This window comes from Homalodisca vitripennis, chromosome 2 (genome assembly GCF_021130785.1).
Source record: "Homalodisca vitripennis isolate AUS2020 chromosome 2, UT_GWSS_2.1, whole genome shotgun sequence".
Taxonomy (NCBI): domain Eukaryota; kingdom Metazoa; phylum Arthropoda; class Insecta; order Hemiptera; family Cicadellidae; genus Homalodisca; species Homalodisca vitripennis.
The window spans coordinates 27,603,289-27,619,063 of record NC_060208.1 but is presented as its reverse complement, the minus strand read 5'-3'; the positions used below and the strand labels follow the sequence as shown (position 1 = coordinate 27,619,063).

Below are 15,775 nucleotides of genomic sequence, written 5' to 3'. Positions count from 1 at the left end.
TGCAATTTTTTCATACAAATCTTTCATTTTTCAGTTGTTAGTTTGAACATCGTGTATGCCCACAAGTTCGAAACTGGAAATGATATTTGTATGCATTTTAACAGGTCTTAATAAATTAGACTATTTCTTTTGCAAAATAAGAACTTTATACCGTTGTTACTTTTAATGATAATTTTCCTTCGTAAACACAAACGGACCGTAAAGTAAGCTGGATGGAGTTATACTTAAAATAATATTTTTGGATTATTTTGACCTAAAAGATGTAATGATGAAGTAATTTGTGAACACCCTGTCTAATGCAGAACTATTTTTGCTTATTATAGCAAAGTTACAACGTTTCATTAATAATAAATAACTAATATTTTACAATTTTTAGCCAGTAATCAAGTGCTACTAGTCGGCATTATTTTCATTGTGCTGTACTCAGAAATTAGCAACAGCATTCTATTTTCGAAACCTATGACAGTTACGGAAAAACAATCCAAGAGAATAGTTATTTGATAAAACACCGTGTTCTTTGTAAATCCACGTTACTCTGAACGAGTGCTGGATTCGCTCCAGTAAACAAACACGGTTGGAGCCAAGTGGGCCGTGCCAAAAATCAGTTGATATATCTGGTGGGCAATCACATGGCCAGTGGCACGGCAGCCTCTGATTGGCTCTCAGTTTTATTAAAGCCTGACAACGTTTAATTAGCCTCTTTAATTAAATCCGTGACCGAATTGTCAAACACATCTTATCTTAGGCAAAATGCGTATAGCGTAATTATTTTCTGCTTGAAAATAGAATATAATTAATATCTACGTCAGTAAGCAATGTTGACTATGAACTCATAGGTTTGCTTTATATTTAATTAATAATAATCCAATAAAAATTATATCCTCATTCATTCAACAACTGAGTATGCTACTGCATACGAAGCAGTATTGTTTATTATTTAGACAACAATAATACTCATTAACTATTTATTTATTTGCTATTCATTAACTTTATTCCAACTTATAATGGATACCTTAAAGATATTACGAGAATTATAATAAGGGGTAAATAACATAGTGCCATTAAAATAAATTACTTTACTCCATCTACTTGATTTAATATTAAGAACTGTATTTCTTAACATTAAGCCATAAATAGTTTGTATATTTCTTTCTGAATACATAATAAAAATATATTACTCGGGAATATTCAGGGTGTTACAATTACTGAAGCAATAATTTAATAAAGGTAAAAGGGATCCAAGTTATAAAACTTAACACAATAACATTTGGCGTTACGTTACTGATATGTTAGATTTACTATAGGTTTTTAAACAAATTATGGAAAGAACTTCTTGATTTCTTGCTATTACTTGCCTCCTTACTTTCGTCCTAATTCCATTGACGTTTACCGCGAAACGCTGCTTGGAAAAATTAATTATACGAAATTATAACAACGCGTGGGGATAAAACTTTGCTTTCGTGTGTTTTATTCTAGGGATGCACGTTTTATTTAAAAGTTAACTTACCACCTGTTTCGATTCCACTGTCCAGCCGAATCGATTCCGACTAAATTGAATGAAGCGCTGTAATCATTTTGATCGTCGATTAATAGTAAATTCTGTTCTATAATAAATAATGGTACCTGGATTTAGAGGAAATATATTGTACATTATCTTGGCATATATTGGTAAAAGATTATAATTGCAATGCAGTGATAAATTAAATAGTACTTCGAAAAGTGGGAGAAAAAGTGTTTTGTTTACAATGTCTATGTTATCATCCATGTTTAAAACCACATATTGTCCTGTGTGCTTCACACATCAGTGACAAAGCCATTTCAAGTACGCCAACGTTGTCTTCTTATTTAATACATTATGGATCAAACGCACATTTACGTGAAGGTGGCATTCCTTTCCTGGATATTATGAAAGTGATTTGAGCTTATTGTAACAGATTATGTTTGTACAAAGCAATGACCTGTTTTAACTTGTCGCATCCAGCAACAAGGTAAAAGATATAGATTTAGGATGTTAGTCCTTACTTTGCAATTTTCTCTCAATTGACAAAATAATTAACCATTTGTACAGCTATGAATTATATTCACATAGTACCATAAATATTTAAATCAAAACTTTTTAGTAAAACAGCAATATCAATTTTATAAAGTTCTTAAATATTACACAGTAAGAACATGGAATAGAACATAAAGTAGGTGTGATAATACAATTTATGCAAAATTTACTTTGTGTTCTTAAATTTTCTCAGTTCTTAACAAATAAATAATAATTTATTGCTTACATATTTGTCAGTTAAGTGCATTAAGTGTTGGTTAAATGTGAGCATAACAACAGGTAGTTCAGAGAAATCTCCCTCAACAAACTCTATAATTGAACTCAGATTGTCCATTCTAGGAAAGTATATAAACGACATGAGGAACATCAACATGAATGTCAATAGAACTCCTTGACAAACGATGTTTTATGTGTAACAATTATCCTCATTGCTAGTTTTCTTTTGTGCGATTCGGTTTTATATTTACATTTTTATTTTTTGAAGCGCTCCTACTCTACTAATGGCTACAAGTAATTTTTCCATGACTAGCTAATGGACTTCCAAATAGATATAGTTTTTTTTTTTTACTATGAGTTTTTATTTATTCATTGAAAAGTTAGGACACCATTTTGACAGTTGTCATAAATTTGGTATATAATTAATTTGAAGAAATACTGCTTGTATTAATTTGGTGTTTGCCATTAATTATTTCAAAGTGGGATGATTTATCATTAATAGATTTCACATTTATTGTTAATCTTTTTAACAGCCCATAAGACAAATAATAATAATTCATCTTTCTGATTTACATAACTATAGATCCGGTTTTTATTATTAAGAAGAAAAACATAAATTAGTTTCAGTAGCTTTGCGTTTTGCTGACCGATTTTTAAAGGGATCAGTATGTGTTTTGTACAAGGAGGTGTTATTAATGATGTTGAACTGCTAATATACCTTTGCACTGTTGATAATGAGTTACAATTGGCATGACATTTATTTGGATGTAGAAGATTGTTTTGCCGAACATATAAAGAAAGCAAAAAATGTAATAATTTTTCAAAAATGACAAAAATGAGTAATTAATTTCATCTTTTGAATACAACAATCCGTTGTTCACTACGCAACAGTTACACAAAATTAATAACTCGATAAGTGTATTTTAAATTAGCATTACCACGCAGTAAAACTATGAATATTCTGTCATTATTAAACGTAGCGAAATAAGTTCATATGAAAGTAAGCCGTGTTTTACTATTCTTGAAATTGTTTTGAAAAAAATCCCGTTTTAAGTCATTACAGTTATCAAAAATGTAAATGCTCATTATTTTTAAACTTAAATTATGTATATCTGAAACTGTTTTAAACAAGGGTCTTAATTACACTAAACCAGGTTTAAATTTTATACTTTTATTCAGTAAAAACAAATTACTTACCTAAAAACGCAAATAAAAAAACAGACGTTAAACTAAGGAAGATAAGACTAAGAATTATATGCCGTTTTGGTTTTCACCTGACAAAACAAATGGCTTAATAAACATTGTATGTGGTTTTAAAGTTTATAAAGCTATTTACAATTTTTAAAAACTATTTCTTACGAGGTAGGGGTACGTCACACCATGTGCCACGTAACATGATTCGCCAAGGTAGAATGCAAAATTTAACCCTGTAACTCATTTCTTTTTCGAGATGTCCTGGGGTTAGAAAGGCAGACATACACCGTACTGAAAATAAATTTTTATATGCCCTTGCTATACCAAATAGGAATTGTATGTAAAATTATTACAATAATACTATATTACAATATTTGTACAATAATACTATATTACAATATTTGTACAATGATACTATCATAGTAATATAAGGATTAAGTGTCATGGAAAAGTCAGTTTCAGGTCCATAATTCAGTTTTGATTTTGAGATATAGTGCGGACTGACCGACAGAAATGGAATTTTGTCAGGCCCACGATTGATACGCTTCGCTAATGCTCAGCCAGTTAAAAAGACATATGACTTATTCGTGTATTTCTAATCAAAATTTACACAACGAAGCAAACATCGAGTAATCTATTTAAAAGACTCTTTCACTAATAACTCTAATTACTTTGAGCTAGAATCACTGACAAAAGCACTCATAGCAGAGTCAGTTACTTTTTGAAATGCTCTTGGTCACTTTAAAATTTTACATAAAAATAGTTAAATTGAAATATTCTCTGTTATTACCATACCATCAATTTAATAGAGAAAAGCCACTAGTATTTTGTAAAAAGGCAGACGAATATAACAATTAGGTATAACGTAGTTGATTGAATAATTTAACTAAGTTTATAAAATATATATCAAAGGTTCACCGTAGTGAAAACTCGATTGAATGTAATATACTGCCAATTAAACTACACTTGAACATAAAAGTACCAAGTGGTCTGAGAGATACACGAGTGACTGTCACAAAGGGTTGGATGTGACACAGACTGTTTCAAGCAAACACAAACACACTCACAGTATGTGGTCAGATGGCAGTCCCTGGCGATTACCAGATTGCAAGGTGATTTCCTACAAATAACATTAAGTTAAGGGTAGTAGAATTTCGCCATCGCTATTAAAAAAATGTATATAACATCGTTTCGAGGATTTATATCTATAAATTGACATGTTGGTAGAGTGCTTGTTTATTTCGTGTGAGTGTTATATTGACATTTTTTTGTTTACTTCCTTTGCTTTGTTTTAAAATTATTGGACGTTGGATGATTGATGGGGATGGTTATATCACTGTCATCTGACAAGATAAACACACTGCAAAATGCCCTTTTCAGCAAAATAATCGGTTGTTATATGCTGTTTAAATTGATTTTACGTCCAATCGTTGCACTAAATGTATAAAGGTAAACATTTTTCAAGGTCTTTTTGGTATTTTTCTAGTATTAATATTAAATTATTTTGTTAGCTTCTTTGAACCCACTCCTACACATTAGAAAGAATAAGATTAAAACTTTCCTAGTAAGCAGAAATCTTGTTTATTCCAGTTTGACCTTATTCTTGACAATAAACTGATACAATAAGAATATGTTGCGCTCTCCCAAATTGATAATGTCAAAGTAATATGGTACTTTAACCCGAGTTCTTCCTAGCAAATGACTCTGAAGCCTAAGTCATTCAAATAGCACCATCGGGAATAACGTTCAAACAAAACTTATTCCATTATTTACGCCTTTTTAATTAAAAAACACCTTCACTAGCCTTTCAATCACATTCTTATTGAAGTTTAATTCTTTTTCCAAAGATTAATTATCTCATGAGAACACTGAATGCTTATTCTTCGAAGCCAGTACACTTTTGTGTACACTTTTGTAATAGTTCCCAAAATAAATTAAGTTGAACTCAACCTAATGAACTTAATAAAAGGTGAATTGATTAATTTTTGTTAATAAATTAGGTAGTGGCAAAATACTGAAAAAGTTTATTGAAATAGATGATCATATTTCATATTATCATCATAACAGAGTAGAACTATAATGACCACCATACAACACAATAAAATATCACCATTCATTATAGCTCCAGTTTATTTCGATCAATGGATCGCGTCACATCACTCACGCCTCGCTTGGCCGCTCTTGTGTTTATTGCGTTCACTTCTACCCCGCTCACCGCCTGTCCGTGTCATACATCAATGTCAGAGCCCATTAACGTTGTATCGTTACTTATACTAGTGTATCGAACTGTCAATTTATAAGTAAAATACTAGCCTTAACATGAGGATATTGTAAGGTATTTATGGCTTATTTAAGTCAATTTGATAACTACACTGTATATAACAATTTATATTTAATGGTTTTAATAAACGGACATTAAATTAATACGCTATTATTTTATAATTTCATATGTTACAGATTTGCTTTGCTTTGCGATATTTTACTGTTTAAAAGTTATCTATTTATTATTTAATTATATTTCGTACCAATGTAGTTAAATTACTGTTTTAAAACTATAAAAACGCCTAGAAACACAATAAAATCGTAAATAACTCAATATAATCAATGTAACTTTGTTTAATGTGGGAGGATATAATAGCTTTTTCTACACATTGAATTCTTCTGCTATTTTTCTTTCAAGTAACTTAACATTTGTATGCTTTACTGTATCCATGTGTTATATATTATGTTCATTATATTAAAAACCAATGTTGTAAGTAGTTACGGTATCTATTTAAATGTAATAAGCACTTTTGCGCACATGTAGTATATTTACTTATTTACAAAATATAATTTGCGTGCTTAATAGTGCTATACATTTTTATCCCAGTTTTAGATAACGTTCAAAACATAAAAGTCATCCTTTCATATATATATATATATATATATATAATATATATATATATATATATATATATATATATATATATATATATTTCAAGATTTATAACAAATTGTAATGAATCATTTCATACACCCATCTCACATTCATTTCAATACTTAGGCCTAATTTAATTTAGAAATTTATTAGTAATAATAATTAAGGAATAATTATTTATAAATTGTCTCAAATTTAACTACAAACAATAATAAATACGAAATCAAAATTAATCAAAATCCACCTTATTACATATAACAATTCAAAAGTTATAAAGTGAACTAAAGTCAGTGATACAGTGTGTAGGGATGATTGTTGAAGAGTGAAGAGAGCAGATATTTGAAAGGTGAAGAGGAGAGAGGGATCTGGAAGAAGTGAAGCAAGATTATTATTTTAAATAAAGAAACTGGTTACATTTATTCAGCAGTATTTGAAAGGTTACTTTATTAAATTCTTATTATCACTGAAGTACAAAGAAGCAGAAGACAGACATTGGGTAAGAAAATTCTTGTAAGTTTAATAGTGATTCATTGGAAGAACATAAACCCCAGGAACATTCGATTTGGCTAATAATTCAAAATTAATATAATTAAAATTTAACAAAATTATTTTAAAAATTATAATATCTTTTATAAAAAAATACCCAATATTTCTATTTCATTAAGCCAGCACGACCACCCTGCCCTAAAATTTAAGAACTGTATTTTAAATTTACCATTATTATTGTATCCTCCATCTTGTTTCAAAATTCAAACTTGTATGTCAATTAATTTATCATCATTAAAGTTCACATTTATATCATACTGAGTTATTTGTTATTTCTAGCTATAATCATCAGAATACAAATTAAGTTTAACCATTTATTTAAAGTGTATAATAATAGTAATAGTATATTACAAAATACAATATCTTAATTTGTGGGTAACATCTACACATATACAGGGTGATTCATGAAGTTCTCCCCCCACTTCTACAGCACATTGTACTAGTAAAAATAATGAAAAAATGTTATATAAACATAGGTCCGAAAACGCTTCGTTAGCGAGTTACAGCTAGCGAAAGATTTCGCCTGAATTCCTGGGTAAAGAGTAAAATAAAGCCATACTGAACTTTTGGAAAGGTTAATTAAGTAAGAAATATCGTGGATTCTTATGCATTTTTACCTGATAAAGCTAACAAAATAGGTTTCAGAACTTTAACCTGTAGTAGTTTTTGAGGGATTCAGGGTTAAATGCAAAACATTGGGGCACGAAACAATGTTCTTTGAAGTTTGATGTACAATAACTTTGTTAAATTGGTAATAAATACATAAAAATCAACAAACATTAATCGTAGAGAATTTAATTCTGAAATAATTGATATAATCAAAGTCTAAAATTAAAACTGAAATAAGTACCAAAAAATCGATTTTATTCAGTATAATACATAACTAGTTTTAAGCAAAAATTAATCAGGTTGGGCCAACTATACGCACCTTTTTATAATAGATGTTCGAAAATGAGGCCATCATTATCAATACATTTTTGCAGCACGTTTGTGTATTGCTTTTGTTGCGTTTCTTAATTTTTCAGGACTTCCCTGTATCTGCACAGCCGAATCCATAATACGGGCAATTAATTCATCACGAGAATTCACTTTTGTCTTGTATACAATGTCTTTCATCCATCCCCAGATGCAATAATCCAATGGAGATAGATCTGGTGATCTTGGTGGCCAAGGGTGAGGCCCTCCACGACCAATCCAGTGTCCAGGAAATTGATGATTTAAGTAAGCAGAAGAAACGGCACGTGAAAAGTGGGGAGGTGCTCCGTCATGCTGGAAGGACAAATTTTGTCTGAGATGTAAAGGAACATTCTCTAACAGCTGCGGCAACTCTTCTTGAAGGAAATGCAAATAGAACTCAGCATTTAGGCGTCCAGGTAATATGAAAGGTCCAATCAGCGATTGTGCAAAAGGCCACACCAGACATTGACGCTAAATCGGTGTTGAAAGTTCTGTTCCACTACCTCATGTGGATTTTCTTCTGTCCATGAGTGTTCATTGTGCAAGTTATTGACACCATCCCTAGTGAATTGTGCCTCATCCGTAAACAAAATACGCTTGTAGAGTTGATTATTAATATTCTAAAAGTTGCAAAAACTCTAAGCGAAGCGGACCATCCCCTAGCTGTAGATGTTTGAACCTTTTGTTTATGAAACGGATAAAATTTGTTTCGATTAAGTGACCTCCCACACCGTTGACTGCGAAAAACTCCTATCCGCCTAGAAATACGTCGTGTACTTACACCTGGACTGCGGATGTACAGCATTAATAACAATATCATCATCAAGTTGGACAGCTCGTTCATAATTGGTTCTAGTACTTGGTAGTGATCCTGTTTCCCGAAGAGTACAAAAAGTTCCTGAAATTGTTTTGTATCTGGAATCCTCCTATTAGGGTAACTTAGTTCATATTCTTCTACAGCAGCTCTAGCATTACCATTACAGTAACCCAAAATAAAAACCCATATCAGCGTATTCCTCTGATGTAAATAAGTAAGGCATGTTTTCGTGAATAAACAATTGAATTATAACTCACAGAAAAATTGCATTTAATAACACGATTCACAGAACCCGATCTCCTGCTGTAGCTTGCAAAACAACACTAATACACAGTTCTAACGTAACAGTACAGGAATACCATTGTTGATCAGCTGTTATTCGTGCGTTACCTACTTAGAAATTAATAAAAACAAAAAACTGCATTTCGATGATTAGTAAACAATAATGGGAAAATGTTTGCTTCATTTATTTTCGAACATTTGATGTAAATTTTTATATAAAAAAATACAACGTAATAAAACATGATTATTTTTATTTACAAACAAATTTATTTAACAGTTAATCTTGTTTTCTCAATTTATCTCATCATTAAGGAACAAACATTTTGTTTTTGTTTTATTTTAACTAAATACCCTACGGTATTTCTTTACAGCTAGTAATGTATTATACTGAAATAAATTCGATTTTTTGGTACTTATTTCTGTTTTATTTTAGACTTTGATTATATCAATTTTTCTCAGAATTAAATTCTCTACAATTAATAATTGTTGATTTTATGTATTTATTACCAATTTAACAAAGTTATTGTACATCAAACTTCAAAAAAACATTGTTTCGTGCCCAATGTTTTGCATTTAACCCTGAATCCCTCAAAAACTACTACAGGTAAAGTTCTGAAACCTATTTTGTTAGCTTTATCAGGTAAAAATACATAAGAATCCACGATATTTCTTACTTAATTAACCTTTCCAAAAGTTCAGTATGGCTTTATTTTACTCTTTACCCAGGAATTAAGGCGAAATCTTTCGCTAGCTGTAACTCGCTAACGATGCGTTTTCGGACCTATGTTTATATAACATTTTTTTCATTATTTTTACTAGGTGCAATGTGCTGTAGAAGTGGGGGGGAGAACTTCATGAATCACCCTGTATATTTTATTCTTGCGATTATTTTTTAAACCATCCAATCTGTTTAAATGTGTCCTATATTTTGATTTTAGTACTATGCGTTCAGCTTGTAAATGTATGATAGGTGTGCTTTACATGATTTAAATTTTCCACCTAAATTCCTTATTAGCTATTAATTTCATAAATATTTCTTCTTAATATATCTTAATGAAAGCCTATAGTGATCTATTCTAGGCACTATATAATTTTATGTATTTTTAATGCTTAATCTAAATGGACATGATATTCCCACATTTTATAGATTTCCTAATTTTCATACAATGTAATTAAGTCCTACTTATATTTTCGATTTGACGTCGTATATTACTCTTATGGTCTTATATTCCGACTATTTTTTATTTCAACTACAAGTATACACTACAATCAGTACAAATGCCTATATCGTCAATGCTGTTCTTTTGAACAAAAATTAATTCATTAAATTTTCCACTGTTAAATTACAAATCCGTTGCTCAAGTCTGTCATCAAAATTAACACCATTTCCTTGATACTGTTTAGAAATACACGCCAGCGTTCTTGAGCTACGGGGACACGCGCTGTTGACATTTCTGGAGGAATCCTTAAGTTGCTCTTTTGTGGGTAATGTTACCAGGACTCCATTTGAAATTACATCAACATTTAGTGGGAAATATAGGGAAAATGGGAGATATAGCAATGGGTTGAGTGTGTCTTAATTGATTTAAGCCCTTTGCAATTTTTTTAAAATTTATTACTTTGTTTCATAAATTTACAACACGTAAATAGAGAATAAACATTTTTTTTTCACTATGTACGAGATGTCTGGTAGGAGCTATGCCCCTTATGGAGTCTTTCAATTTTAAAATGTATGAATATACTTAAAAGTTTCTAAAATCAAGAAGATAGAACATATATAACAGTTTCTTGATTTTTTCCTGTACATAAAATATTGAACTAAACTTGACTAATATGATATATCTCCACTGTTCCAGTCCCACAATACTTGCTAGCACGTAAATCCTTCCTGACAGGACTTTGCGGCACAAGGCTGAAAACGACAGTGACGATACAAAGCGGGAACATTTTGGTTGACAGCAATTTTGGTTGATGAACATTTTATTCATCGGACATCCTTTGATTACGTCACTCGATGTATGATTATCAGCGAGGCGATTGACACAGTGACTTTGACGTCTCTTGCGGATTAACATAAACACGTTAAACAGACAGCGAAGTTGTTTTAAACTGGTGGTGAGTGAAATAACTCCCGTTGAGTTCTGAAAACGGTTCTTGTACAGTTTTTCATTTGAAAGAGTCGTCAGTTCTTCCATTAGTTGATTATATTGACATTAAAGTGATGTCCTTTGGTTCATAATTTATGTATTTTACTTTAGCAAAATGAAACAAAGTAGGACATATATTTGTTTGTTTGAATGGGGGAAAAATTACGAAATAAGCTCAAAGAAAAGGAAATTCGCATAGAGATACGCTGGTATACTGGAATCTGCCATGATTAAAATGTACATTACATTATTTCAAATTTATGAAAATACAGGCCTGTCTAACGTATAAATGCACAATATACATATTGTATAATGTAGCTAGCGGTAAAGTGTGTGGATTATAAGTACATTTCCATTGTATTATTTGCAGAGTTCAGTTGTTAAGTTAAATTTGTATACTCTTATAGGGTGGAAATATAGATATCCTATAGTAAGCTCCTTACCGTATTTTATGCCAGATATGTAACATAACTCAAGAACTAATACAAGATTATTTATTAATATTAAAGTACTTTATCAATAAATTGAATTTTATAATAGATAAATGTTTCACTACTTGTGTTATAGTAGTAATTTAACCTAGAAAATACCTGATTGAGATCCAGTAATTTAAATTTGTATCTTATGCATCTTGTGTCTTTATTTATATTACATTAAAAAAGGGTTTTCTTACAAAGTACCACAATTAGTTTCTATACTATGGATTAATCGTAAAAAAGTTATAAACGATTAAAATAAATTAAAATCATTTTGAACAATTATATATATTTCACTTTTCATGATAAGCGGGTATTACAGAACAGATTAGATTCGTCTCCACGCTGGACCCATTTTTTTATATTTTTACCATTGGTTTCAAATTAAATGATATATCCATCTCGACATATTATAAAGTTTTGGTTGCATTCATGTTTTTTTTTTCATTAAAGGAAGAGCTAGCCTCGTTGTTTTGTTTTAGGCATTATTCTAGGAATACATGCATTAGCATGGTTAATTGTCGGTTGTAGCATGTATGTGGTAGGACCGTATTGCTTGCGAAATCATCAATTTGCACTATCTGGTTCACAGTACTTCCCGAATATAGTACTCTCTTACTGTGAGGACACAAAGTTGCTCTGCGCCTGAATCAAACTATTTTCCAGATCGATGGAGAGAATAAATAGTTTCGCGAGTTTAGTCGATCCTTCCACCCGAATTGACGCCGAGAGAAGACAGCCATAGTGCATGTAACATCCTCCTGTCCATATTATACGCCAAAAATAGACCAATATTGTGCATGCCTCCTGTCCAGATATATGCCTAGACCACAAAACGTTATGGACGTACTTTCCGTCGAGATAGATGCCTGGTACACACTAACATTGTTGATTTACTTTCCATCAGACCAGATAGACGCTTGGAGCACACAAAATATATGGATGTACTGTCCTCCCGTCCGGATAGACGTCTAGAATATACACAGTTTGTGGATATACTTCCTCCTGACCAGATATACACCTGGAGCACACAAACTTTCTAGACGTACTTTCCTCCCGACCAGGTAGTCGTCTAGAATATACACGTTTTGTGGATATACTTCCTCCTGACCAGATATACACCTGGAGCACATAAACGTCCTAGACGTACTTTCCTCCCGACCAGATAGACGTCTAGAGCATGCAAAGGTTGTTGATGTACTTTCCTCCTAGCCACATAGACGCCTGGAGCACACAAACGTGTGGATGTACTCTCCTCCCGTCCGGATAGACGTCTAGAATAGACACAGTTTGTGTATATACTTCCTCCTGACCAGATATACACCTGGAGCACATAAACGTTCTAGACGTACTTTCCTCCCGACCAGATAGACGTCTAGAGCATACAAAGGTTGTTGGATGTACTTTCCTCCTAGCCACATAGACGCCTGGAGCACACAAACGTGTGAATGTATGTACTTTCCTCCCGTCCAGATAGACGTCTAGAATAGACTCAGTTTGTGGATATACTTCCTCCTGACCAGATATACACCTGGAGCACATAAACGTTTTAAACGTACTTTCCTCCCGACCAGATAGACGTCTAGAGCATACAAAGGTTGTTGATGTACTTTCCTCCTAGCCACATAGACGCCAGGAGCACACAAATGTGTGGATGTATGTACTTTCCTCCCGATGAGATAGACGTCTAGAATATAAAAAGTTTGTGGATATACTTTCCTCCTGACCAGATATACACCTGGAGCACATAAACGTTTTAAACGTACTTTCCTCCCGACCAGATAGTCGTCTAGAGCATACAAAGGTTGTTGATATACTTTCCTCCTAGCCACGTAGACGCCTGGAGCACACAAACGTTCTGGTCGTACTTTCCTCCCGACCAGATAGTCGTCTAGAGCGTACAAAGGTTGTTGATATACTTTCCTCCTAGCCACGTAGACGCCTGGAGCACACAAACGTTCTGGTCGTACTTTCCTCCCGACCAGATAGACGTCTAGAGCATACAAAGGTTGTGGATTAACTTTCCTCCTAGCCACATAGACGCCAGGAGCACACAAACCTGTGGATGTATGTACTTTCCTCCCGATGAGATAGACGTCTAGAATATAAAAAGTTTGTGGATATACTTTCCTCCTGACCAGATAGACGCCTGGAGTACCCAAAGTGTGGATGTACTATCCTCCCGTCCAAATAGACGTGTAGAGCATACAAAGGTTGTGGATATACTTTCCTCCTAGCCACATAGATGTCTGGAGCACACAATCTTTGTGTATGTACTTTCCTCTTGATCTGATAGACGCCGAGAACACAAAGAGGTTATGCATTTATTATTCTCTATGTTGAGAAATATTAATAGATGTTGTGCAGGTATCAACCATTGCACTCGTTCCTCCCTACAGTCAAAGTAGACGAGAGCACACTGTCTCACTATCTGACCCACCCTACCATGTACATACAAAGTGAAAGCAAAAACGTTACTGTCAACTGTAGTAAAGACTTATAAGCACATTTTTATAACGTCCTGAAAAATGTTTTGTTTATTTAATAATAAAAAATAAATAAATAATTTAATTTACTGTTTTAAAACTTAAAATTTTTCTAGGTGTACACAGACGAAGAAGATGAGAACTATGAACCACCTGAGCTGTATAACCGAGACAACGCGTACACAGAACTCTCAGGTAAATAAAATTACTATGTTCTTAACAGCAAAGTTGTGTCTTCTCGCTGGTATTTAAATCCTATACAGGTCGTACATTCTACTTACTCTGATATGATACTCTAAGGTTGCACTTTTAAGTATTGCGGTATCAATTCATAATGTTTCTTCCAGAGTTTGTTACGTGTTCAATAAGGGTTTAATAATGTATTAAATAATACGTAATTTTTCATATATGCAACAATATTATTTTTAAATATGTTTTAAATATGACATAACATTACGGTTTTAATATACAGAATGAATAAATTAGAAAAGAATCAATTACCTATCTCCGATTTTATTATAATACAAACCGCTACACAAGTGAATTATATAGTGTGAGATACAAGTATAGATACATTCTATTTAGTTTTTTATGGATAAGTATGGAGGGACGGACCTCGTGACACCTTCAAGGAAATAGAAGTGAACTTTTTAGTCTCTGTTACAACTTTGTCCATTTTTTAAAGTATGGCTCAAGATTTTTAAATGTTAAAACCCATTAAGTGACTATTCATTTGAAAAGTCTTGATAAAAAAGTAGAACGGTGGAACTAGAGCTTTCAATCTCTCTAGCAATCAATCCAGTACAAAAAATGGCAGCTCATTGATTGAGGCAAAACATGAACATGAACATGAACATTCACATGTAGAAGGTAAATAACTTCAATAGACAACTACTTCACCCACTTTCCTTACAAACTCAAACCTGTTTTAGAGTTATTACATGCTGCAGGGCAGGCCTCTCTTATCTTATTAGTTTTGAGGAAATCCAGTATCATGATCATTTCTGGTTGAAATTAACAAACATAAGATGCGTTTTTGTGATACTTTCCTTTGAAATGGAGTGTTTACGAGAACAGGTATTATGATCCTGATAAATTGAGGGTACAGAGACTGGGTGAGATCTTATGATAAAGTAAGGAATTTATTTAATGACATTTATCCCAATCGAAATCCTGTATCTAAATCAGGAGTTCAAAAAACAATACAACGTTTCCAGGAAACAACTTTCATGTTAAACAGTAAAGTTAACAGACACAATGCTCGTTAATGAGCTGATGTTAACTCTCATTGGATGAGAGAGCAACATACCCAGCACCCTGAAAAATTAAACGCTTAGCTTTACATTGTGAGGGATCAGTTTGTTAGGCCCTTTTTTTACTGATAGAAACCTCAATCCCGAGGTATACCAGGAAATGTTACGAATTCAGGTTTATCCAGCTACCCAAGTAGCAACCAATAACTGTAATAAAGTTTGGTTCCAACAGGATGTAGCACCTCCACACTATGGTCTGCATGTCCGCGAGTATTTAAACAATATTTTCCCAATTCGCTGAATAGGCAGAAGAGAAAGTATCGAGTAGCCACCAAGGTCGAAATATCAATCTCCATTTGACTACATTGTGTGAAGTTACATTAAAAACAACGTTTATAAAACTAAACCCCAGTGCATTAATGACCTTAAGG

At 32.5% G+C, this 15,775-nt stretch overlaps 1 protein-coding gene across 1 annotated transcript in view; it reads left to right on the top strand.

Annotated features, from left to right (window-relative positions):
- LOC124355570 overlaps nucleotides 1–15,775 on the top strand; it is a 608,556-nt gene that overhangs the window by 577,852 nt on the left and 14,929 nt on the right. The window contains exon 2 of the mRNA XM_046806733.1: nucleotides 14,208–14,286. Within this exon, the coding sequence (XP_046662689.1) occupies nucleotides 14,208–14,286 (79 nt within the window). The remainder of the gene's footprint in view (nucleotides 1–14,207; nucleotides 14,287–15,775) is intronic.